General features: G+C 39.6%; 1 gene segment (V, D, J or C); it reads right to left on the reverse strand.

Moving 5' to 3' along the window:
* Positions 1-837: 837 nt before the first annotated feature.
* On the reverse strand, positions 838-27,575 carry LOC129549997 (T cell receptor gamma constant 2-like). The segment is given in 8 exon segments: positions 838-1,421; positions 3,944-3,984; positions 4,288-4,336; positions 4,813-4,872; positions 10,870-11,199; positions 15,126-15,178; positions 27,006-27,309; positions 27,396-27,575. Coding segments are annotated over 8 exon segments (1,056 nt in total).
* Positions 27,576-27,860: the final 285 nt, after the last annotated feature.

The raw sequence follows: 27,860 nt of genomic DNA on the forward strand, positions 1-27,860 counted from the left end.
GTAAACTATCGACTTTAACTGTACCTTCCTCCAAGGGCTCTTAGACAATTAGTGGGATTCCTGGTGAATTGTTAAGCTGAGTCCCTCAAGACAAGTCCAACTTGTCTGCAGGGAGATGAGATTACAGATGATTCTTGGTAGTTCGGTGTATGTGTAGAATCTACCGACTTTACAGTAGAGCTACAGACAGTAGATGCTAATATTGCTGAGGCTGGCATGGTCCAAGCATCCCTAACTTATCTACTCCTCATGTTCCAGGAGACAGAACTGTAGCTCTGTTACACAGATGTGGAAATGATGGCCCTGAGAGTTAAATTCGCTCTCTGAGGTCACCCAGATACTAATACAGACCCAGGGTTCAAACCCAGGCCCTCAGGGGTCAGAGTCCTCATGCTGCACCCTCCACCCGGTCCCCCTCTGGTGTTGCAGTTCTCGTGGGATTAATGTGAGGAGCAGGAGGCAGTGCTTATGAGGCACTACTGCAGATCTGAACACGCACAAGTGCAAGTCATGCTGGGTGTCAGTCACACTGTTGCCATGGGAACATCTCAAACCAATGCGTCTGAATCTGGTGACTTTGAAAGAGAAGGAACCCGGGCACCTTCTTTTGGCTGTGGGTCCCCTTGGAGCCAGTGCCCCAAAGAGAGCACCACGACCACCGTCTCAGGGAAAGACATAGAAATGTGGTGTTGGCCATTATTATAAGCAGAAGTGAATTCGATATCACTGTTGTCATGCTGTTTCTCGATCTTAGCCAAAAGGCCGAGAAGTGATTGTCATACTGTTCCTCACCTTGATTAGATTTCACGAAATTAAAGTACACAGGCAAAAAAGGACTTATGATTTCTTTTTTAAAATTTATTGTGCTTCTTGTGAAAATGAAAGTACAGGATTCAAGTAGCAAAGCCAGCATCTCCAGGGTGTGTGACAGGGAAGATCAGGGCCATGGTCTCAGTGGAGGTACTCAAGGAAGAAACAGGGAACTGCCCACTGTGTGTGCTCAGGGGGGCATGAGGACTTGGGGGTTGTGGGGACAGTAGTGGGAGAGGCTCTCCGGGACTAGCCCTGGGCCGTGCCTTTGAGTAATGGCAGAATTCCTTGTTTTACAGCGGAAGACTATCTGCCCAGTGGTTTGAAAAACCCTTACACAATGATAGAAAATTATACCCAACATCTGAAATAACCCAAACCCAGAAAGCAAGCCTGGCTAGGTCTTCAGTAGAGAATTTTGGGGACAATAGATGAAGAAGGAAAATTGACCTCTTGTTGTCCCCTCTGTCACGAGCTCTTCCTGTCACAGCAGACACCTGTTCTCCTAAACACACAGAAGGAGGTGATGACAAAGTAGATGGCACTCTTGAGGAGGAGGACGAGGTAGGTGTAGTAAGCAGAGTTGTACGTGAACTGCAGCTGCACGGTATCTAGGAGAAGTCGTATGATTATTACCCATTCTTTCAAAAGGATAGGACACATCTCCTAACACTCTGTATGTGCTTAGTCACTCAATCGTGTCCGACTCTTTGCAACCCCATGGACTGTAGCCCACCAGGCTCCTTTGTCCATGGGGATTCTCCAGGCAAGAATACTACATTGGCCTGATACCCCTGTAACACCAAACCCCAAGGTAAACATTTATCATCACAACCAGCACCACCGGGACGGCTCAGAATTCAGCTCACAGTTCAAGTCAACAACCTCAGCTAAATTCAGTAGAACCTTCCAAAATATAAAATGTAAGGTTATATTTTTAATGGAGTCCAGTAGGGAAAATCATTTGTGATAAATTGCTTTCAGCATTTTCTTTACCCTTGCCATAAGTCTGAAAAATAATGAGTAATATTCATTAACAGCTAACCAAATGCTAAACACTTTTCTGAGAGCTTTGCATGAAAATTTTTAATCTTATTTAATTTTTATGATAACCTATGAGATCATTGTTTTCAACCCCCATTTTACAAATAAACTGGACAGAGAGGAGTAATTTGCCTGATGTCACACATTTAGAAAGTACCAGCAACCACATTTCAATCCCAGTAACATGATTCTAATGAGCACATTCTTAGCTATCATGTAGTTCTGCATCTCCACATTCAGTGCATACCCCAGACTTTTGATATTTATTTAGCACAAATATCAAGCTGAATCACTGGTTTGGAAGGATCTGATGGATTACCCCTTGTGCATCGGTGAGATTACGATAAAGTTATGATCTGTGAGCTTTGGTGGCATCTACAGTGGGTGGGCAGCGTGTAGTAACGTGAACATTGCCCAAAATGGAAGAAAGTGGTTAGCCTGATTCTAAGAAAGTTTAGGCGCTCATGCCACCAACTAGTACTGATCCTGTGCCAGCTAAATGGATAGCCTATGGAGACATTCCACATAGGTGACTTTATCTCTGTAATAACTGAAAGTGAAAGTGTTAGTTGCTCAGTCATATCTGACTCTGCAACCCCATGGACTATAGCCCACCAGGCTCCTCTGTCCATGGAATTCCCAGGCAAGAATACTGGAGTGGGTTGCCATGCCCTCCTCCAGGGGATCTTCCCAACCCCGGGATTAAACCTGGGTCTCCCACATTGCAAGCAGACTCTTTATTGTCTGAGCCACCAGGGAAGCACTCCCCTTCAATTACTGAGTTAGGTGTAATTGTTCCCTATTGGCAGGTGAGGATCCTGCTGTTTAGCAGTGTAGTAATACACCCACGTTAATTCAACTAATAACCAAAGAACTCTAGTCTGTGATAGTGGGAAGCCCAGGCACTTACACCCCCAGCCAGATGTCTATTGTGTCAAGGCCTTGGTTTTTGGATTTCTTACTCTATATCAATGTCTTAGAGGAGGGATTCAAATGTCCTAGGTTGAAATTCCAGATCTAGCTGTGAGACTTGGTACAAGGGACTTAATTAATTTTAGCTCATTGCCCTCATCTGTAAAATGGGGGAAATTAATATGGTTTTTCCAGTGGTCATGAATGGATGGGAGAGTTGGACTATAAAGAAAGCTGAGTGCTGAAGAATCGATGCTTTTGAAGTGTGGTGTTGGAGAAGGCTCTTGAGAGTCCCTTGGACTACAGGGAGATCCAACCAGTCCATTCTAAAGGAGATCAGTCCTGGGTGTTCATTGGAAGGACTGATGCTGAAGCTGAAACTCCAGTACTTTGGCCACCTGATGCGAAGAGCTGACTCATTGGAAAAGCCCCTGATGCTGGGAAAGATTGAGGGCAGGAGGAAATGGGGACGACAGAGGATGAGATGGTTGGATGGCATCACTGACTCAATGGACATGAGTTTGGGTGAACTCCGGGAGTTGGTGATGGACAGGGAGGCCTGGCGTGCTGCGGTTCATGGGGTTGCAAAGAGTCAGACATGACGGAGTGACTGAACTGAACTGAAGTGAATATATACCCTCTTAAGAGCTTTATGAAAATCATACTTAAAATACATGAGAGACATAGTATAAGGCCTTCTGTAAGAATATGAAACTCTCTATAAGCATCAGTTTATGTTATTAGCCACTAGCAATAACCAAAGACTCAACGTACATAAAAGCATCTTGGTATCATTTTTGCATAGTCACTTTAATCAAAAGCTACACAATTGAGTGAAACCCATTATTGAATAATTCAGAGCCTATCACTGCATCCTCTAATTGAGAGTCATCTCACACCAAAACCAGTATTTATTGTGTTAAGATGACTCTTACAGAATGTTGTATTTACTTAAAATATGTGTAACTTAAAATATATAGGCTGTGTAACAGTCTATATAATATATAACAGTCTATATAATAGACTTACTTAAGATTTCCTTATAGACTGTATAACAGTCTATTTTGCAATATCCAGACTTTCTGACTTTCTACCTTAAACCAAGTCCAAAGTTTAAATTATCTAGAGGGAGAAAGTGCTATAACATGACATAAAGGCAAATACAGACAAAACTTACTGTTTTCATCTTTCAGACATGCTTTTGTAGAATTAGTGACTTCTAGAAGAGAAAATAGTAGTTAATTGTTCATACTTACTATTTGATACATGATATACATGTATATGTATGTTTGTGTGTATGTATATATGTACACAATACACACACACACATTATATATATATATATATATATAAAATCTGCCAGTAGAGACAGGAGAGATACTAATCAAATGTATGAATCTTAAAGTTTCAGAAATAATTGGTCTTTCCTACCACAAACCAGAAAAGTTCAAAAGGTAATTTCACCAGGAGGAAAAGAAAATGCTATAAGATGACATGAAGGCGAATATATACAAAAGCTTATCACTTTCATCTCTTGCACAAGCTTTCGTAAAATCAGTATCAGTGACTTCTAGAAGAAATGAGAGCAAATATTAATCAATTGTCATGCCCATTATGACAGTGTGTGTATATATGTGTATATATATAAAATCTGCTGATAGACAAGTCGTTTCTTAAACTCTGAAAATTTTTAGCATCACCATTCCAGATATTTGTTCTTTTCTACTTTAAACCAGAGAAGTTCAAAAGAAGTAAATTAATCAGAAGGGAAAAGAATACTAAAGCTTAACATAAAGGTGCATGCAAGCCTGCTAAGATGCTTCAGTCATATCTGACTCTTTGAGACCCTATGGACTGTAGCCCTCCAGGCTTTTCTATCCATGGGATTCTCCAGGAACAATATAATTGCCATGTCCTCCTCCAGGGGATCTTCCTGACCCAGGGCTCGAACCCATATCTCCTGTGGCTCCTGCATTGCAGGCAGATTCTTTACCACTGAGCCACCAGGGAAGCCCAACATAAAGGGAAACATACACAAAAACTTACCACTTTCATCTTTCAAACAATCACTTGGAGGCTCAGTAGTAGTGACAACTGGGGTGAAAACTGCAATAAGTGAGAGAAAGTATCGTCAGTTATTCATGTTCATTATTTGACAGTGTGCATGTGTGTTTATACGTGTATGTGTAGCATATATATGTCTATGATTATGCATGATTATATACATGCATAATCTGTATATATATATATATACAGATTAAAATATGAGCTCTCCAAATCCAGAAAGAGTTCATCTGATACTATGTAATTCAGTAGATCTAATTCATATATTTGTTTTCTACACATGACAATTTCTGTCCAAAATACAATTTCAAGAAATATTTGCAGAAAAGCAAACAGAAAAAGTGGCTGCTCTACATCTTCAGCGTCCACTGCTGACATGAAAGGATGTTCCCAAGATGGACACATCCAATCCTAGAATCCACAACAGAATCCCACATTCAAGGGAGTCTTTGCTCAGGTAAATTTCCCTTCTAAGCAAAGGAAAGCAGTCACACCTTTCCAAATCACACATGGTCCCAGTATCCCTGACTCATGCACATGATTTCTACATTTGCGGTGTTTGTGGGGATAATGAAAACAATAATAATAAGGCTAATAGCTAGTGAGCAACTATAACTAGCTTAACTCTTTCACATGTGTTACCTTCTTTAATCTTCCAGCGACACTGGAGTGAGGTGTATTTTGGAGGATTCCTTGTTACAAAAGAAGAAATAAGGATCAGAGGGAAAGTGGCAGAGAGTTGTATCAGTGGAACCAGTGATGGCAGAGCCAGCATTCAAAGGGGCATTGTGAGAGATTAAATGAGACAGGGCCTGTGGAAAGTACTTTGTAAAATAAACCACAGAAACAGAGAGAAAGTAACCAATGAACAACAGAATTCTACTACTGTAGACACTGAAAACATCTTCTTTTCCAGATATCTTAATTATTCTTCTCAGTGACCTCGTTTATTATAGGAGGTCAACTTTTCAGTGCAATTCCAGGGATAGAAAATTCCAGATACAGAACAAATCAACCAAATTGCATTTATAGTTTTCTGACTCGATAAAACTTGAAGTAAGAGTTGTACTTATCTACAATGTTAAAAGGTGAACATACAAAGATAAATATTTTTAAAAAGAAAATGGATCCAGGAAAACAGAGTCACAGTGGTTGTTTGGTTTATTCCTTTTCTTCTGGGTATGTTCTTATCCATATGGATTTGGTTCTGGTATGCCATTTATGCCCTCATTGAGATCAGTTTTCACTATAAAAAATGAATTTGAGGTGTAAAGGCTTTGCAGTAAATGCCAAAAGTGAAAATATTAATATAATCATCTTCAAGAACTGACCTTCAGTCAGTTCAGTTCAGTTCAGTCGCTCAGTCGTGTCCGACTCTCCGCGACCCCATGAATCACAGCACACCAGGCCTCCCTGTCCATCACCAACTCCCGGAGTTCACTCAAACTCATGTCCACAGGGTCAGTGATGCCATCCAGCCATCTCATTCTCTGTCGTCCCCTTCTCCACCCGCCCCCAACCTTTCCTGGCATCAGAGTCTTTTCCAGTGAGTCAACTCGTCGCATGAGGTGGCCAAAGTATTGGAGTTTCAGCTTTAGCATCAGTCCTTTCAATGAACACCCAGGATTGATCTCCTTTAGAATGGACTGGTTGGATCTCCTTGCAGTCCAAGGGACTCTCAAGAGTCTTCTCCAGCACCACAGTTCAAAAGCATCAATTCTTCAGCGATCAGCTTTCTTCACAGTCCAACTCTCACATCCATACATGACCACGTCAAAAACCATAGCCTTAATGTGACTTAAAACTCACTCTCTGGGACTTCCTTGATGGTACAGTGGGTGGGAATTCATCTGCCAATCCAAGGGACATGGTTTCAATCTCTGGTCTGAAAGATTCCACATGCCACAAGGCAACTAAGCCCATGCCCCACAAGTACTTAGCCCATGCTCCACAGCACGAGAAGTCATTGCAATGAGAAATCCAAGCACCTCAAAGAAGAGTAGTTCCCACTGACTGCAACCAGAGAAAGCCTGCACATAGTAACGAAGAACCAGGACAACCAAAAAAAATTTTTTTAACTTTATTTCTTTTGCTTGAAGTGCCTATATTCATTAAAGATGAACAAACCTCTTATCACTATGAATTGATTGAGGTGAAAAAATAAAAAAATTTCAACATAAACCGCAGTGTATATTAAGACCACATTCTCGTCAAGATTGGTCAAAAGCTTGGACCTGATTAGTTTTCTATCTCTTCAAAAATCACTTCATGATTTGTGCTTCCAAGTGGATGTGATAGAATTCCAGCTGAGCCATTTCAAATCCTAAAAGATGATGCTGTTAAAGTGCTACACTCAATATGTCAGAAAATTTGTAAAACTCAGCAGTGGACACAGGACTGGAAACCATCAGTTTTCACTCCAGTCCCAAAGAAGGGCAATGCCAAAGAATGTTCAAACTACCACACGATTGCAATAATTTCACATGTTAGCAGCGTCTTGCTCAAAATCCTCCAAGCTAGGCTTCAACAGCACATGAACCAAGAAATTCCGGATGTTCAAACTGGATTTAGAAAAGGCATAGGAGCCAGAGATCAAATTGCCAACATATGTTGGATCATAGAAAAAGCTAGAGAATTTCAGAAAAACATCTACTTCTATGCTAAAGCCTTTGTGTGGATCACAACAAACTGTGGGAAATTCTTAAAGAGATGGGAATAGCAGGCCACCTTACCTGCTTCCTGAGAAACCTGTATACAGATCAAGAAGCAACAGTTAGAACTGCATATGAAACAACAGATTGGTTCCAAATTGGGAAAGGAGTACGTCAAGGCTGTATCTTGTTACCCTGCTTATTTAACTTAGAGGCAGAGTATATCATGTGAAATGGCAGATTAGATGAAGCACAAGCTGAAATCAAGACTGTCAGGAGAAATATCAATAACCTCAGATATGCAGATGACACCACCCTAATGGCAGAAAGTGAAGAGGAACTAAAGAACCTCTTGATGAAGTTAGAAGAGGAGAGTGAAAAAGCTGGCTTAAAACTCAAAATTAAAAAAAGATCATGTATCTGGTCCCATCACTTCATGGTATATAGATGGGGAAACAATGGAAACGGTGAAAGACTTCATTTTCTTGGGCTCCAAAATCACTGTGGATGGTGACTACAGCCATGAAATTAAAAGACGCTTACTCCTTGGAAGAAAAGCTATGACAAAACTAGATAGTGTATTAAAAAGCAGAGATATTACTTTGCCAACGAAGGTCCATCTAGTCAAACCTAGTTTTTTCCTGTAGTCATGTATGGATATGAGAGTTGAACTATAAAGAAGGCTGAGCACCAAAGAATTGATGTTTTCAAACTGGTGTTGGAGAAGACTCATGAGAGTCCATTGGACTGCAAGGAGATCAAACCAGTCAATCCTAAAGGAAATCAACCCTGAACATTCTTTGGATGGCATCACCGACTCTATGGACATGAGTTTGAGTGAACTCTGGGAGTTGGTGATGGACAGGGAGGCCTGGCGTGCTGTGATTCATGGGGTCGCAAAGAGTCGGACACGACTGAGCGACTGAACTGAACTGAACTGAACTGATGCCAAAGCTGAAGCTCCAATACTTTGGCCACCTGATGTGAAGAGCTGTGTCATTGGAAAAGACCCTGATGCTGGGATAGATAGCAGGCAGGACGAGAAGGGGACAAGAGGATGAGATGGTTGGATGGCATCACCAACTCAATAGACATGAGTTTGAGCAAGCTCCGGGAGATGGTGATGGACAGGGAAGCCTAGCATGCAGAGTCAGACACAACTGAGAAACTGAACAACAACATACTATTCTTGAAAGTGCAAGTGTTATTCTCTCAGTCGTGTCCGACTTTTTGCATCCCTATAGACTGTAGCCCACCAGGCTCCTCTGTCCATGGGATTCTCCAGGCAAGAATATTGGAGTGGGTTGTCATTCTCTTCTCCAAAGTATCTTCCCAACCCAGGAATAGAATTCAATTCTCCTGCATTGCAGGGAGATTCTTTACCATCTGAACCACCAAGGAAGCCCATATAATATTCTTAACTTTTATCAAAAAACAAGAAACTTCCCAAAAATAACATTAGAAATTTACTAAAGAATGACATTTACAGAAATGCCCTCTTTAGTTACATGGCCATGAAATCCATGGGAAACATTTATTTCAGAAATTAAGTGCCAAGTATCACACATGATAAAAGGGAACTTGTCTCCTTTATAGTAATTATCACCATGAAACTTACTACCCTTTTTATTTTTCCTTAATCACAGAAAAATTAAAACCTAATAGGACAGTTAGAGCCATGATTATATTAAACTGCACGTAGCAAATTTGTTTATTATGTATTTCTTAGAGTAGAATGAGTAGAAATGGAAATTTAGGGCAGTTTCTGTAATCTTAGTTTTGATTAGTTTAAGGAAAGAATATAAATAATACAGTAGCTGCATGAATAAATACACCCATTTATGTTTTGGAATGCACTTTTTTTTGCTGACTTTATTTCATTTGCTCTTCATTGCAGTCCCAGGACAAAGCCAAGGCAAATTTTTAAGCTTGATTTGATCACTGGACAAACTAAGAATCAGAGAAGATAAAGACTTACTTCAGAAGTTCAGACTGGTGCACAGCAAATGTCTGTGCACATTTTATGTGCTTGGTTCCCACTGCTTAAAAAGGCTTCCTAACCACAGAGAGAAGCACAAAATGATTCCTCTGGTAGGCACTCTGTGGCTTTTGGTCTATTAGGTGAATTGCTTAGAACGTTAAGTCCCGAGTCCAGTGAGTTAGAGGACCACCGTCAAGGTCAAGATACACCCAGCACTTTGCCCCCACCGCGTGGACACGCCCAGCATCTGCTCACAGGGGCAGCTTTGGGATGTCACGCCTGGATCACGAGTGACCCTGAGTCATTCAGAAAAGCGTACATTCTCTTGACTGCAGTGCATCCTCCTAGGACAGTAAGTCACCTGAGTGTGTCCATCACACATCCCTCCAGATCTAGCATGTGCTAGGGCTGCAATAAAAGTATCTTGAAAGACCTTTTCTAATAGCAAGAAATACCATTCATTATGTACAGTGGGAATAAGTTTGCATACTTTAGTCTCACCTGATCTTTCATTACAAATTTTAACTTCAAGGTAGTAAATAAAGTACAAATTTTAACTAAGACCATAATAAAACTGCCGCAGTAAATTATTCTCTTCGGTTGGTCAAAAAGTTCTTTTAATTTTTTTCCCATAACATCTTATGAAAAACCCAAATAAACTTTTTAGCCAACTCAACACTTTTTGTTGAACTCCAATCTGGTTTCCTCATAAGAACATCGTTTTGTCATTTAATAACCCACTGTTTCTGACTTATACTTTGAGTAAAAGCAGGATTAAAGTGAGAATGACTTTGCTTGGTGAGTAGAGCATTCCTGAAAGATATATAAATGTTCTTATTTCCTGATCAACCAAGACAATCCAAAGTGGAATTTCTTTTTGCACATTTGTTGTGCACTAAGTTGCTAGATGCTTTCATATATTTTATTTCGTTTAATCCATACAAAGACCCTAAAATCATCATTGTGACTGTAACATTTTGAAAGATGAAACTGTGGCTGAGAAAACTTAAAAATATTTTTTCTTTTTTGTTTTAATGTTCCCATGACTGTACTATTTTAATTCTAGTGTAAATTTCAGGACATTTATGCTACCATTAAACATAACGACCTCTTAGAAAGACGTGTTTATTTGACTTGACAGAAAAGTTGGGGTATTGTCTTTGAAAAACTGTATTTTGGGAGGTTATTGTTGTTTAATTGCTAAGTTGTGTCTGACTCTTCTTTTCTGACCCATGCTCCTCTGTCTGGAATTTCCAAGGCAAAAATACTAGAGTGGCTTTGTGTTTCCTAATCCAGGGGATCTTGCCAACCCAAGGCTCAAACCCATGTCTCCTGCCTTGACAGGTGGATTCTTTACCACTGAGCCACTAGGGAAGCCCAAGGGACGTTATATTTATATTCACATACCTTCATTCACTGCAGGAAAAAGAATCTGTTGATCTTTTCCTCTTGCATTTTTCTCATGTTTGACGATACACATGTGCTCTTTCTTCATGGAGTTTTCTGTCACTGTCAGCCAGCTGAACTTCATGTATGTGTCATTGGTCTTCATGGTATTTCCTTGCTGGGATGGCAGAATTCTGTTGCCATTCTTTTCTTTCCAAGAAACCTTAATAACATCAGGGAAGAAGTTTTCCAGGAGACAAAGATATGTTGCAGCCTGTTGATGGTTGATTTCATTAATTGAAGGAAGAAAAATTGTGGGTTTGGGGAAAGTATCGGGAGGAAGTTTTTTATCTGCGGAGGGAGATAGAAAAGAATTTAAAATAGTTATTAGAGAAACACGGAGAACCATGGAACAAACTAGCATGTAATAAAAGGAAGAAAACTTGTCACTGAACTAGTGCTCACCATGGATTCCATTCACAGTAGATTGTAAGTGACTTACTATCCTTCTTATTTTCAATAGGCAGAGATGTTCAAGAGGTTATGTAACTTGCCCAAAGTCAGAACCTGGATCACACGTTGGCCTTTGTTCTTTTTCCACATGGTAAAATGGGGTATGAGTTTTATCTCCTTCCAAAATTCATGAACACATTTATTTTTTAACATCTCTTTTGTTCTATCATAGTGGAGTCTGTTTAAAAGTGGATGGATGGGCTTCCCTAATGGCTCAGTGGTAAAGAATCCTCCTGCCAATGTAGGAGACACACATTCGATCCCTGAGCCGGAAGATCCCACATGCCTCGAGCAACTAAGCACCTGCACCACAGCTATTGAGCCTGTGCTCTAGAGCCCTGAAGACATGACTGCTGAGCCCTTGTGCTGCAACTCTGAAGCCCCGTGCCCTAGAGCCCAAGCTTCAAACAAGAGAAGCCACCACAATGAGAAGCCCACACTGCAATGAAGAGTAACCCCACTCTCTGAAACTAGAGAAAAGCCCATGTTACAGCAAAGAAGATGCAACAAGGACAAAAATTAAAAAAATAAAATAAATTTTCCTCTGTTCATTTCTTTGCATTTGTGCTTTTTTAATAAAATTCTTTTTTAGAAAAAAAAAATAAAATAAAAAAAAATAAAAAATGAAGCATTTGGGAGTGTGGTGGTAATGAGAATGGGGGAGAAGTCCAGGTAACTCTGATAGTTCCTCTAGAGGTGAGAATCTTTGACTTTTTTCTTTTTTCAAACATTTTATTTTATATTTGAGAATAGCTGATGAACAATGCTGTGTTAGTTTCAAATGTACAACAAAGTGATTCAGTTATACATATACATGTATCTCTTCTTTTTCAAATTCTTTTCCCAATTAGATTGTTACAGACTATTGAGCAAAGTTCCCTTCCCTGTGCTATATACAGTAGGTCCTTGTTGGTTGTCCATTTTAAATATAGCAGTGTGTATATGTCAGTCTCAAAGTCCCTAACTGTCCCTCCCTCCACCCTTCCCCTCTGTAACCACAAGTTTGCTTTCTAAGTCTGTGAGTCGGTTTCTGTTTTGTAAATGATTTCAATTGTATCATTTCTTTTTCGATTCTACATATAAGAGATATCATATGATATTAATCTCTTTCTCTGTCTGAATTACTTTATTCGGTACGACACTCTCTAGGTCCATCCATGTTGCTGCAAATGGCATGGTTTCATCCTTTCTAATGGCTAAGTAATATTCCAGTAAATATATATATATACACACACACACACACACACCCCATATCTTCTTTCTCCATTCTTCTGTCATTGGACACTTAGGTTACTTTCAGGTCTTGGATATTGTGAATAGTGCTGGTATGAACACAGAGGTGCTTGTATGTTTTCAGACCATGTTTTTCTCTGGGAATATGCCCAGGAGTGGGATTGCAGGATCATATGGTAGCTCTATTTTTACTCTCTTAAGGAACCTCCCTTCTGCTGTGCGTAGTCACTGCACCAATTTGCATTCCCACCAACGGTGTAGGAAAGTTCCCTTCTCTCCATTACTTTCCCTTCCTATCCTGTTTTGTAACTTGTGCTCTCTTTGGCCACATAACTCATCCTCATGTTTTGCAACTCTGGAACTTCATTTAACTGCTCTGGATTGAACCATATTTATCTTACTTCTCATATAAATAAATGTCAGTAGGAAATTTATTGTATTTTTAAACATTATACAGTCATTTTTTATAATGGGAATTAGTGTTCCTGCGTGTTTGACAATCTGTGATGTTGAACTTACAGCTTCAAATGTAGATCACCTGCCCATTTCTGAAGTGATGGGATTCTTCTGGTGGGTTTCTAATTTCATATAACATCCGAACTTCAGATCTGAAAACTTTCAGATTTTTGAGTGGAGGAGTTGACTGTTTACAGTGCCTTGAATTTGGAAACAAAATAGCAATATTTCCAAAACTTCTATTAAAAAATGTATAATTTTCTGACATGCTTTATATAAACTTTATCAAGTAATGCATTTATCAGAATTTTGCTTCACTTTAGAGAATATTTACCAAGGCACATTTTCTTTTGAAATTTCATTTCAAGTTTAAGCATGATTAAGAATGCATAGTATTTTGACTCTGTGTCTCCCTCAGTGTTCAATCTACCCTATAAGTTTGCTGAACTTCTTTAGAGCTCCATGGTTTACTCTGTTTTCATCTGCTAAATAAAGTATACATATAATTAAAAATTAAATGTATGCTTCCTGAATTTCTTATAGACATGATGTCAACATATATAACAAAACATAGTTTATAAATGATCCCACTTAAATGCTGGAATGTTTCTTGATTATATATTTATGGTTAAAGTAATGGTTGAAATTATAAATGTTAAAACTCTTTCCAATTTATTTCCACATGAAACACAAATACTTTACTCATATTCTTTTTGAGCTAGTTTAGAGTTGGTTTAATCATTCTGAGGTCAGTTTCTTAAGAACAGAAAAATTAAACTTCTTATTTGAAAAGAAAAAGAAAAAAATTCTTGAGAAATTTTTCCTCTGTAGCAAAATTCCTGAGTTTTCTACTAAAGAAGTAAGCAAACAGGTCATTTTAAAACTTATGTTCTAAATACAATTAGGTCCTAATGTGTTTAATTTTATACACCTCACTCATGGTGTAAATAGTATTTTATTGATTATAATAGATACCATATATTTCTCCCATTATATACTTTGTTTTTATTGTTTAAGAGTACTCTATTTTTCCTTATATTTTATAAATTAAATAATTAGAACTATTTCACATTTAAATAAGCAAATTACATTATGACCTTTGTATCTGTATTTAATTGACTTCACATCATGATCATTTAATTTATGAATTAAATTTTTTCTAATAAATATGATCATGAAGCCCAAGTTTATTGGCTAAGGGCCAATAAATGTTTGTGTTAGAGATGATATCAATTAAGTGAAAGAATTCGGATGTAAAACACATAGAAGAACAACAAATATAAAAACAAATACATTTTAACTTCATTTTTCTTGACAAATAGAAAGCAGTCTGTTAAAGAGAGACAAATACCTTCCAATTCGATATTTTGTGTGTGAGTGGACAGTAAGAAAACTTCTTTTGAGGAGTTAGAAGTACAGCTGCCTGCTCTGAAGCATTTCTCTTCTGTCAATATTTTTGGCTGCAAACAACTGTCCTTCCTGGGTGCAGTTTTCCATTTGCATTGAATAGAGTGCGGATACACCTATCCAGCACCGACAATGTGTTACAGTGTGTCAGGGACACTACTGACAGGCTTTCATTGAATTCTCATATGCTACCTGCTGGATACACATGGCTCTCCCATTTTGTGGATTCAGAAACTGAGGCCAAAGAATAACTGACCAAGTGCTCATAAACAGAAAGTGGTATACCCAGACATCCTGATTAGAGTGACTCCAAAGCCAAGTTCTTTGAAAACACCACTTTGCCATCAGGAAAGGAAATGTGTCAGCTTACAAAACTTACCTATAATAACCAACTTTGGCCTTGAACCAAACACTTTCATGATGATCACATACGTTATACAGGAACCCTTTATATAAGTCCACATGTTCACAAAACCAAATCCTACTATATTTGCACACAGTTGTCTTTGGTATGCTCTAAGGATTTGTTTCCATATCTTTCCTAAACTCCTACATATAATCCCCATGCGCATTCCCATTTTCCCAAACATTTTAAACTATTATTCCAATTTGTTTCTTGCCTTCCCTCCACTACCTTGAAAAAAAAATGCCCTCCTTCAAGTACTTACCTAGGACGAAAACTTTTGTTCCTTCACCAAAGATCATGTTGTTTAAATTCCACAGTGATTCAACCTGTGGCAAAAACTTTAGACTAACTTAGCTTCTCTGAGTTCTTTAAATCCCAGTGGAATCATGACAGCCTGAGATACAAGAGACCAAGTTTCTGGTCCCAATTGACTTTGCTCATGACAGGTTCCATGGCTGAGCTAACCAGGTAAATTAAAGCTTTCCGTGTTTGTTTATTTGAAAACATAGTGTTAGCATGAATCAGTTCGACATGTTTTTCAATGCTGAAGTTAGACCAATATGAAGCAAGATCTGAAAAAGTGATTTTATTAAAAATGCTATGGAAAAGAAAGACCATAATAATAATTATTATCATTATTATTAGTGATTCCTTATTATTAGCTGATTGTGTGCTCCAACATAATATTTTAATATCACGGGACCAGGGCTTGCCCTTACTGATGGGAATTCAGTGTTTTGGGGTTGCAACTGAGTCTGTGGCAATTAACTGTGAAGAGTGGTTCCTTTGTTTGTCTTCTACTACGCTCCACAAGTCAGGAATTCTCAAAGCCATTGTCATAGGACACGTGATTTTCATACACACAACGTAAAGGCAACTGTTTCTCTAGTCTTACCCGCTGTATTTCCAGGGTTAAGCAACTCAAAGGGAACATTGACTAAAGCCTAATATGTATAGTCAGTATATGGAATGACTTCACTTGTGTTGTCCAAAACAAATGGCTTCCTCCTCCTGCCCAATCAACAGCACAATTAATATTTTTCCAAGCTTTTAGTAGAGATTTCAGCCTCAGTATGACTACTCTCCAGCTCGTGTATAGAATTCAGCTTGCAACTCTTGGCATTCAAAGCAGGAAGATAAGAGAAATGGTAGGATGCCTGGTTCTCAAATCCTATTATTGTCATGTTGGATTGTGAAAATCTTACCTGCCTGACCCTATCTGCTGAGGCCCACCACCTGTGAATGACATTAAATGTTATGGTATCCGTAGCATTGGTGAACTGGTAGTATAAATGGGTTTGATTAAAGACCATTTCTTCCATTTCATAAAGTGGATGTTGAAGACTATATCCCATCTTTATTTCACTTTTCTCTTAACTTCATATATTAAAGTCCTTTTCTAATTTTATGTTGTAAAAACACATCATATTAGAAAATTTGGTGTGCTTATTTTATCAGCTAATAAAAAGTATGTATTCCACCACTCATTTTTTTCTTTTTTATACTCACTTTTTAAATTGAGCTAGAGCAGACACATACCTTCCTACCCTTGAGCATTAAAATCTTAACCTGTGCTTTCTCCTAGAAGTTGTTTTTCCTCCTGCTTCCCCAAGTGCCTTTGATCTTCTTATTTCATGCCCTTCCTGTGCATGGCATTTTCTATCTTAGGTCTTCACAAATAAAATTTGGAAACACACAATTTAAATAAACAGAAGCACTGTTTTCACACATGAGTAATAATACAAATTATAACCTATAACAAATTAAGAAGTCAATTAAATAATCCATTTAAAAGACCAAGCTACAGAGGAGGAAATGTTCAGAATATAAAAAATTAGACTTTATTTTTCTCACCTTGTGTAATGGCCAAGACTCTATCCTTTAGAATAAACAAGTCTCTACTGAATCCAAATATTTGCCACAGTAACTTGTTATGTGACTTTAGGCAAGTGTCCAAACTTCTCTAAATCTCAGTATTCTTATCTGTGGAGTGGGAAGAATTCCTTTTCAGAAAAAGATAAGGCACTGAAACTACTTATCATGATGTCTCAGTGCAGTTCAGTTCAGTCGCTCAATCCTGTCCGACTGTTTGGGACCCCATGAATCACAGCACGCCAGGCCTCCCTGTCTATCATCAGCTCCCGGAGTTCACTCAAACTCATGTCCATCAAGTCTGTGATGCCATCCAGCCATCTCATTCTCTGTTATACCCTTCTCCTCCTGCACCCAATCCCTCCCAGCATCAGAGTCTTTTCCAATGAGTCAACTCTTCGCATGAGGTGGCCAAAGTATTGGAGTTTCAGCTTTAGCATCAGTCCTTCCAATGAACACCCAGGACTGATCTCCTTTAGAATGGACTGGTTGGATCTCCTTGCAGTCCAAGGGACTCTCAAGTACTTCTCCAACACCACAGTTCAAAACATCCATTCTTCGGTGCTCAGATTTCTTCACAGTCCAACTCTCACATCCATACATGACCAAGGGAAAAGCCATAGCCTTGACTAGACAGACCTTGGTTGGCAAAGTAATGTCTCTGCTTTTTAATATGCTGTCTAGGTTGGTCATAACTTTCCTTCCAAGGAGTAAGTGTCTTTTAATTTCATGGCTGCAATCAGCATCTGCAGTGATTTTGGAGCCCCCAAAAATAAAGTCTGACACTGTTTCCACTGTTTTTCCATCTATTTCCCATGAAGAGATGGGACCAGATGCCATGATCTTCGTTTTCTGAATGTTGAGCTTCAAGCCAACCTTTTCACTCTCCTCTTAACACTTTTATCAAGAGGCTTTTGAGTTCCTCTTCACTTTCTGCCATAAGGGTGGTGTCATCTGTATATCTAAGGTTATTGATATTTCTCCCAGCAATCTTGATTCCAGCTTGTGCTTCTTCCAGCCCAGAATTCCTCATGATGTAGTCTGCATATAAGTTAAATAAGCAGGGTGGCAATATACAACCTTGACGTACTCCTTTTCTTATCTGGAACCAGTCTGTTGTTCCATGTCCAGTTCTAACTGTTGCTTCCTGACCTGCATACAGGTTTCTCAAGAGGCAGGTCAGGTGGTCTGGGATTCCCATCTCTTTCAGAATTTTCCACAGTTTATTGTGATCCACACAGTCAAAGGCTTTGGCATAGTCAATGAAGCAGCAATAGATGTTTTTCTGGAACTCTCTTGCTTTCTCCATGATCCAGCGGATGTTGGCAATTTGATCTCTGGCGCCTCTGCCTTTTCTAAAACCTGCTTGAACATCTGGAAGTTCACAGTTCATGTATTGCTGAAGCCTGGCTTGGAGAATTTTGAGCATGACTTTACTAGCACGTGAGATGAGTGCAATTGTGTGGTATTTGAGCATTCTTTGGCATTGCCTTTCTTTGGGATTGGAATGAACACTGACCTTTTCCAGTCCTGTGGCCACTGCTGAGTTTTCCAAATTTGCTGGCATATTGAGTGCAGCACTTTCACAGCATCATCTTTCAGGATTTGAAATAGCTCAACAGGAATTCCATCACCTCCACTAGCTTTGTTCGTAGTGATGCTTTCTAATGCCCACTTGGCTTCACATCCAAGATGTCTGGCTCTAGGTGAGTGATCACACCATCGTGATTATCTTGGTCGTGAAGATATTTTTTGTACAGGTCTTCTGTGTATTCTTGCCACCTCTTCTTAATATCTTCTGCTTCTGTTAGGTCCATGCCATTTCTGTCCTTTATCGAGCCCATCTTTGCATGTAATATTCCCTTGGTATCTCTAATTTTCTTGAAGAGATCTCTAGTCTTTCCTGTTCTGTTGTTTTCCTCTATTTCTTTGCATCGATCTCTGAAGGCTTTCTTTTCTCTCCTAGCTATTCTTTGGAACTCTGCATTCATATGCTTATATCTTTCCTTTTCTCCTTTGTTTTTCGCTTCTCTTCTTTTCACAGCTATTTGTAAGGCCTCCTCAGACAGCCGTTTTGCTTTTTTGCATTTCTCTTCCATGGGGATGGTCTTGATCCCTGTCTCCTGTACAATGTCACGAACCTCCATCCAATAGTTCATCAGGCACTCTACCTGTCAGATCTAGAGTAAGCCGCTGTCAAAGTATCGGCGGCTGCACCGGCGTAGTAGGGCCAAGAGGAGCTACTCCACGTTCAAGGTCAGGAGGGGCGGCCCTGAGAAGATACCCGTCATCCAAGGTAAGGAGCAGCGGCTGCACTTTGCTGGCGCACTTGTGAAGAGATACCCCACGACCAAGGTAAGAGAAACCCAAGTAAGATGGTTGGTATTGCCAGATGGCATCAGAGGGCAGACACACTGAAATCATAAACACAGAAAACTAGTCAATCTGATCACACGGACCACAGCCTTGTCTAACTCAATGAAACTAAGTCATGCCGTGTGGGGCCACCCAAGACGGGCAGGTCATGGTGGAGAGGTCTGACAGAATGTGGTCCACTGGAGATGGGAATGGCAAACCGTTTCAGTATTCTTGCCTTGAGAACCGCATGAGCAGTATGAAAAGACAAAATGATAGGATACTGAATGAGGAATTCCCCAGGTCAGTAGGTGTCCAATATGCTGCTGGAGATCAGTGGAGAAATAACTCCAGAAAGAATGAAGGGATGGAGCCAAAGCAAAACCAATACCCAGTTGTGGATGTGACTGGTGATAGGAGCAAGGTCCGATGCTGTAAAGAGCAATATTGCATAGGAACCTGGAATGTTAGGTCCATGAATCAAGGCAAATTGGAAGTGGTCAAACAGGAGATGGCAAGAGTGAACGTTGACATTCTAGGTAATCAGTGAACTAAAATGGACTGGAATGGGTGAATTTAACTTAGATGACCATTTATCTACTACTGTGGGCAGGAATCCCTTAGAAGAAATGGAGTAGCCATCATGGTCAGCAAAAGAGTCCAAAATGCAGTACTTGGATGCAGTCTCAAAAACTACAGAATGATCTCTGTTCGTTTCCAAGGCAAACCATTCAATATCACAGTAATCCAAGCCTATGTCCCAACCAGTAATGCTGAAGAAGCTGAAGTTGAACGGTTCTATGAAGACCTACAAGACCTTTTAGAACTAACACCCCAAAAAAGATGTCCTTTTCATTATAGGGGACTGGAATACAAAAGTAGGAAGTCAAGAAACACTTGGGGTAACAGGCAAATTTGGCCTTGGAACACAGAATGAAGCAGGGCAAAGGCTACTAGAGTTTTCCCAAGAGAACACACTGGTCATAGCAAACACCCTCTTCCAACAACACAAGGGAAGACTTGACACATGGACATCACCAGATGGTCAACACCGAAATCAGATTGATTATATTCTTTGCAGCCAAAGATGGAGAAGCTCTATACAGTTAGCAAAAACAAGACCTGGAACTGACTGTGGCTCAGATCATGAACTCCTTATTACCAAATTCAGACTTAAAGAAGTAGGGAAAGTACTTGAAGAAAGTAGGGAAAACCACTAGACCTTTCAGATATAACCTAAATCAGGTGATGATATCTATCCCTCAGTAAATAGGAGCTGATATTATTATTATTCTCTTTAGTGGGATGGTTTTTGGGTCATTTTATCAAAATCTTTGGACAGATAATATATATGAATTTTATAAGCAATAACTATTACATCATTTGAGAAAGAAACAAGCTCATCAATGCAAGATCTGTTGTTTCTCTCATAGCCACACGCCATAGAATATGGGCCCAATCAAGCCAGCATCTAGAAAGTTTTCCACAAGACTATAAGCTGTTTGAGTGTTGGGATTTGTTCTGTCTCTGTCTTGTTCACACTTCTGTCTCCAGCATCCACACAGAAACTGTCCTCCAAAAATGTTTACTGAGAGAATAAGCAAGTAAGGATGTCCAACCATGGAGCCTCTTTTCATGGACTTTGGAGCTGAGATTGCTTGAGCTCACAAATTCCATTACACTGGTCCATTTGGAAGCAATGCGGCAAGAATTGTCATGACATAAATTCTGACTGCTCTCAGCTTCCCTCTATGAAACTAGAGTATTAAGAAGTGGGATTTGCAAATGTTATATAGTCATTTATTATAAGAAATTTTGTTTGCACTGCTGTTAGGTCTTAGGTGAAAATCAGTAATACAGGTTTTGCAGGTTATTGGGGAAAAACTATAGAGAATAGAAAATTTTAAAAATGTTTCTCACTTAATAAACCATTTATAAGAAAAGAAATTTTTTTTGTAAATTCCTTTACAAAAAAACTTCGCTGACATAAACTTTGCCAACAACTTTACTGACATAATGACATATTATGGTAATGGTGTAAGTATATTGAAACATAAATGAAACAATGAAACAGATATGGTCTCTAAAATATTTTAATATCTAGCCTATTGTGCGTGTGTGGGTGTTTGTGTGTGTGTGGATAGTCTAAAAGACGAATTTCAGTGGCTTACAAGCAGGAAGTAGTTTTGTTTCCATGTACATCCATATACAGTGACCACTGGCTACAAAATTGCTGTTTGCATGCTGAGGCCAAGTATGTGGCAGTCAGATAAGGGGGATTGTAAGTTTTTTGCTTTTTCCCGAAAAGCATCTCTCAGTCTTTCATGACTAAGGTAGAAATAGAAAAAAAGTTACTTACCACAGGGAGCTACTATGAGCTTAGTTCCTTCTCCAAACATCTTCTTCCAACCTGAGCTGTCCTACTGGTTCAGGCTCCTACAATGATCTCAGCCTTCTCCTACCTTCATGAGGTGACTAGCAGTTTAACAACTTTGGGCTGGCAATTTGACCTGAGTTCTTTTGGAAGTCCTCGATAATGGGTTTTATTGCATCTGATATTTTATAAGTTTCCCTCAGATCAATGGGCCCAAATATCTGTTTTCCATGGTGGACTAATCATTGACAATACTGATAAATGAAAAGGATAAAAGCAGGGAAAGAAGAGTTTAACACTAGTAGGTTAACCACCTGTTTTGCTATCCCATATTTCCAGGAAGAGTATTCAAAGAATTAAGAATATATATTTTTTTAATTTCCAGGTGTTCATCTGTGTTGAAGCTGTTTGGAGTTCACATCAAAGAAAAAGCTCTTCCGTTCTCACAAACACCAGGGCTGCTCAGTTAGTGATTTGGGAATATATTTCTGAAAGGAGGAAACTCTTCAGTAACTGAAAATACAAATTTGCCAATTCAAGTGTACTTGAGCAATGTGGACAAAGTTCTCCATTCACCAAGTATCATGACTCTGTTTCAGGGGGAGGGAGAGTATTGTTGACTTACAATGTTGTTAGTTTCTAAGATGAAAACCAATAATACATATTTTGCAAATTATTGGAGAAAGGAGAATGATTTTTTAAAATCTTAAACGATAGAGAAAAAAATTCAGAGAAGTGTCACTTAATAGACCATTTACAACAAAGTGATTCAATTATACATATCTATGTGTGTATATACATATTCTTTTCCGATATGTTTATTTCAGGATATTAAATATAGTTCCCTATGCTATATAGTAGGACCTTGTTGTTTATACACTTTATATATAATAGTTTGTATCTGTTAGTCCCAAACTCCTAATCTCTCCCTTTCCCACCCCTCCCTTTTGGTAGCTATAAGCTTGTTTTCTATGTCTGTGAGTCTGGTTCTGTTTTGTAAATAAATTCATCTGTGTCATATTTTAGATTCCACATATAAGTGACATCACACGGTGTTTGTGTTACTCTGACTTCATTTAGCATATCATCTCTAGGCCCATCCATGTCACTGCAAATGGTGTTATTTAATTCTTTCCTAGGGCTGAGTAGTATTCCATTGTGTATATATACCACCTCTTCTTTATCCATTCATCTGTCAGTGGACATTAGGTAGGTTCCATGTCTTGGCTATTGTAAATATTGGTGCTATGAAATTTGAGTGCATATATCTTTTTGAATTATAGTTTTGTCCAGATATATGCCCACGAGTGAGATTGCTGGATCATATGGCAACTCTATTTTTAGTTTTTTAAGGAACCTCCATAATGTTCTCCACAGTGGCTGCAGCAATTTACATTCCCATCAACAGTGTAAAAGGGCTTATTTTCTTCACCATCTCTCCAGCATTTGTTATTTGTAGACTTTTTAATGATACATTCTGACCAGTGTGAGGTGAATCTTCATTGTTTTGATTTGCATTTCTGTAATAAGTAGTGACAGGCAACATGATTCTTTACCACAATAATTAGAAATGCGAACACAAGTTCTGTGATGACTTATTATCTTTCATAGGAGAAAAGAAGAAATTTGTAGAATACGATTTTCTTTGAAATTATAGATTCCTTATTTAAACTAAAATTTGAGAGCTAAGGCCAGTTCTCTTATGATGAAAGAAGTAACGTCTTCCAGACTGTTCTGTAATCTTAAACCACTCAATTGGATAAAGAGAAAAAGAAAATTGCCAGAAGCAGCTGAATGCTCCTCTGAGGACAGATGAGCTGTCCATTTGCCAGGACAGAGACAGGACTGACCCCGACTATCCCCGTGTCCACTCCAGACCCACTCTGTCATTGTTAAATCCCTTACTGCATCAAGCATAGTGCCTTCCCCATGGAGATAAATCTATACGATAGATATTATTGGTACAAAAGAAAAATGTTAAAATAAAGCTGTAATTCTTTTATATAGTGTTTAGACTATATTTTCAAAAACAGTTATACTCATTAGCTCCTTTTATGTAAATGATTGTATTTTGAGCCAAGAAACAAGTCTCCACAGAGATGGGGATGTAACATAAGGATGGATGATCAGGGAGAAAGTGATAGAGCTGGAATGCAAGCATTTCGGTAATACCAAGTGCCCACAGTGTGCTACAGAAGGGAACATGGAATCATTCAATACTGCTTTTCATTCTTTTTAAAACAATTTTTAAGTTCTTTTTGAATATAGTTGATTAACAATGTTCTGTCAGTTTCAGGTGTACAACAAAGTGATTTTAATTCTAATTTTGCCTATTACCTGCTTGATTTATTTGCTGTCTAACACTGTGTTCTAACTCTGAAAATGTAGTAAGAACACATATGTCTCATATCATTATAAGGAAGATGCATAGCACAATCCAGATATAACACAGGAGTTCAGTGGATCAATGACCTGTATCTCCTTCCTCTCCACTCCTTCTCTTTTTGGAAGGAGGCAGGTCACAGAGATACCACTGAGGGGACCTAATGTGGACTGGGGTACATCCTTGACTTGAATGATATCATTGGTATCTCCTGACAGAAGAAGTCTCTGTCATGGGGTGCTAGAGATCTCAGCCTTGCCTCCCAGTATACACTCTATGATGGAGCTTCATGGTCAAGGCTGTGGGGCAGCCACACCCATCTTTGTCCTTCAGGGAGATCCCCACCCATCTCACACCTAACGTGAGCAAGGAAGGAGCTGACTGTAAATGTCCTATGTTTCCTGTGCCAAAGAGGCATGGAAAATTAATGTCAGAAAAGTTTGATTCAAAAATTAATAACTATATACCAATAAAGTTTTTAAAAAATTAGTAAAAATCTATTACTCTTCTACTCTATCACACTGCCCTCGGTGAACATGACCTGGGGCATCATCAATACACAGCCTTGCCTTTGCCATCCTACATCCCTCACTTTGAGGGAGACAGGCTAGCTGAAATGCTTCCCAAAGTGACAGTCTTGGGACCATTTCTTTCATCCTGGCAGTGATTACCCTGAAAACGAGATCACCCAAGAGAGATATACTCTAGGTTTCTAAATATGTTTCAGTAGGATTTTTTCATGCAGAAAAGAGCTAATCTATCACCATGGAGGTTGCAACTGACATTAAGTGGTATAATTCCAACACAGAGATTTTGGAACAGTTATATTCTGCTTTAGACCTCAGAAAACTGATGCCTAAAAGCGTGAAGATCTTGCACAAGGTGACAGAGCTCATAAGGGAAAAGTTGGAGTCAGTGAGGGGTGAGAATAGGGTTCAGGCCATAGTCGAGGTTCACAGTAGAGGCACTGGGCTGTCTCTTCCTGGGGACTGTGGACCATGTATTAATAGCTCTGTAAGGACATGGGTGACGAGCTGGTTCTTCTTGTTGGCCACATTGTCACCAGTTCAAAAAATTCACTCTCTGTGGAGTCAGGCATTGGTGTGACTGCAAGAACAGGAAAGAGTTGTATTAGGATGATGGGGAAGATGAAGTAAACAAACGAGAAACAGAACTAGAGTTCTGTCCCCTTTACCTCCACCTCTTCTAACACATACTGGGGGATCTTAGCTTTGAATGAGGCCTTCAGTGAAGGGTTGGGGTTGGGCTCTTTCAGAAGGAAAGCATATATGAATTATACATTTCTAACTGCAAAACCAGAGCTCAGGGAGGTAGACAATGAGTTTAGGAATCTGCAGGACCAATTCAGAATTTTTTACATTCTCCTTTTATTAATTGTTTTTATCATTGCTATTAAGCTGTACATAAACTTTGAATTTCCACTTGAAAAGGGTCTAAATTCAGCCTAAACTTCAAAAAGATTTTATTTCTCTCCCTCATACAGCATCAGGGGCTTTCTTGTTTTGGGGTTGAAGAATCAGTGACACAGGCTTTTTTTTTCTTCTTCTTCTTTTCATAAGAAGGTAGTGAATATAGTGATAAGTGATGTGTGTGATTTTCCTATAAATGCAGAGATCAGAGGCATAAACTTTTAGCTGTTCAACCTTCTTATTTTATGGAAGAGAGCAGAGTGGCCAGAGATTCACTCAAAATTCCGTATGTGGTGACATTCAAGGAGACATGTATAACAGGATATTGAATATAGCTCCCTGTGCTATACAATAGGACCTTTTTGCCAATGCATTCTATATATAATAGTTTGCATCTGCTAATCCCAAGCTCCCAGTCCTTCCCTCCCCCACCCTCCTTCCCCTTGGCAGTCACACGTCTGTTCTCTATGCCCCTGAGTCTGTTTCTGTTTCATAGATATGTTCATTTGTGCCATATTTTAGATTCCTCATATATGTGATATAAAAGGGTGTCTGTCTTTCTATTTTTGACTTACTTCACTTAGTATGATAATCTCTAGTTGTTCATGTTGCTGCAAATGGCATTATTTTACTCTTTTTTATGACTGAGTAGTATTCCATTGTGTATATGCACCACATCTTCTTTATTTATTCATTTGTTGATGGAAGTTTAGGTTGTTTGCCTGTTTTGGCTATTGTGAACTATATTTCAATGAAAATAAATTATTTTTTTTTTAAAAAAAAGCATAGAGAAGTGTAAAGCAGAGAACCTGATGTCTCATCCAGGTTTAACGGCATCATCATGAGGATTTTTATCAACTCAAACTCATGAGTGCCAGGCATGCCAGTAGATGAGGACACTGAGACATTGCCAATATTGTTTCCTGGGCTTCTAACTGCTGTCTCTTCCCCCGCAAAATGGTAACAATGGGTGAACAACTCAGAGACTGGAAACAGGCATACACTTCCAGGCTCAGCTTTCAAACATTTTGTGGCAGATCTAGACAGTCCTTCACCCTTGAAATCATTTATGTGACATTATATCTGTGCATCCTTCAAGGGAAATGGTCAGACTTTTATATTTTCAGTCAATACCAGAGCTATCCGTTAGAAATAAATGTGAGTCACCAATTCAAGCCATAGATGAAAATGTTTTGGCTTCTGCATTTAAAAAAAAAAAAAAAAGGACACTTAAAATGAATGTTAGGACTGTTTTTACTTAGTCCAAGATATCCAAAATATTTCAACAGTAAGTCAATATAAAAATAATTAAGGAGATATTCCATTTTTTTCCCTGTGACTATCTTCAATATATAGCTTGTGTTGTAGACATACAGCCCATCTCAGCTTGGACTCTAAATACATTTCAAGGGTTCAATAGCTGGATATGTTTAGTAGCTGGTGGATTGAGCAGCCCAGATTTTCCTCCAAATGCTCCAGACAAGTTGAACTGGACGATCTTTGGAAAAGTCCCTGCCACCTGCACAGCTTCTTACCTGGGTCAGCTTCAGCTCACATCAGATTTTATCTGCAGAAGCCCTAGAATGGGGGGAGTCATCAGGATACTGAGAGATCACCCCAAGGCAACCTTAGGGACCCGGAGGCGGGGGCAGTTGCCAGGTCTGGGCGAGCTGTGGGTTTCTGTGCTTTTTGTGCAGATCCCGGGGCTGAGCGCACTACTGTGCAGATCCCCAGGCAGCACAGTAGTACAGTCCCTCGTCGCTCTTCGCCAGCTTCATCAAGGACATGGTGCAGCTCTTGCCATCCCCGCCGCGGGCCGCGTTGACTTTATCACCTCTCAGGACCGAATCCCACTGCACATCCCGCTTGGCCAAGGCTAGATAGAGAAGCCTCTCAGGGACCTGGCCCTCCAGCTGGCGGAACCAGTGGACGTAATCCACAGACCTACTGACCTTGCAGGGCATAGTGATAGATCCACCCGCGTGCCCCACCATCACGGGCCACTGTGCCACCCCGATCTCCTGCTGGATACCTGCAAGGGATGAGATGAGGGCAGGTTGAGTCCGCAGCCTCCGGGTGCATCCCGCTGGGCCCACCGGGGAAGCCGCGGGGACTCACCTGGAACCACGAGGGCCCAGAGGAGGGCCAGGCGGCCCAGCGCGGCTCTGCCCCCTGCCCCGAGCAAAGAGCCCATGGTGGTGGGGTCAAACTGCCTGGAGGCTCCACACCTGGGTGTGATGGAGATCAGGTCAGGGTCTGAGCGGGTGCTTCTCTCAGGCTCCCGGGGGCAACTGGTGAGATAAAGAAGGGCAGGGTGGAGGAGGGAGGAGCCAAGAGTCTAACCACAGGGTGAGGGGAGGAATGATAAACGAGAAAGTTCTGAGAAACACTAATGAATATTGGTGGAATAATAAAATAGGAATACAGAGATCGGTGACTGGGCATCAGATATACTTTGGCAGTGTGCTGATTTATGTTCACTGTTTTATTAAATCCTGAAACCTTGCGGGGTAAATAATATCTTCAGTTTAGAAATGGGGAAAGCTGGGGCCATTTTATCTCATTTTGTTTTAGAGTATAGTA

This window comes from Moschus berezovskii, chromosome 3 (assembly GCF_049115385.1).
Source record: "Moschus berezovskii isolate FMDL1 chromosome 3, NW_MosBer_1.0, whole genome shotgun sequence".
NCBI classification, from domain to species: domain Eukaryota; kingdom Metazoa; phylum Chordata; class Mammalia; order Artiodactyla; family Moschidae; genus Moschus; species Moschus berezovskii.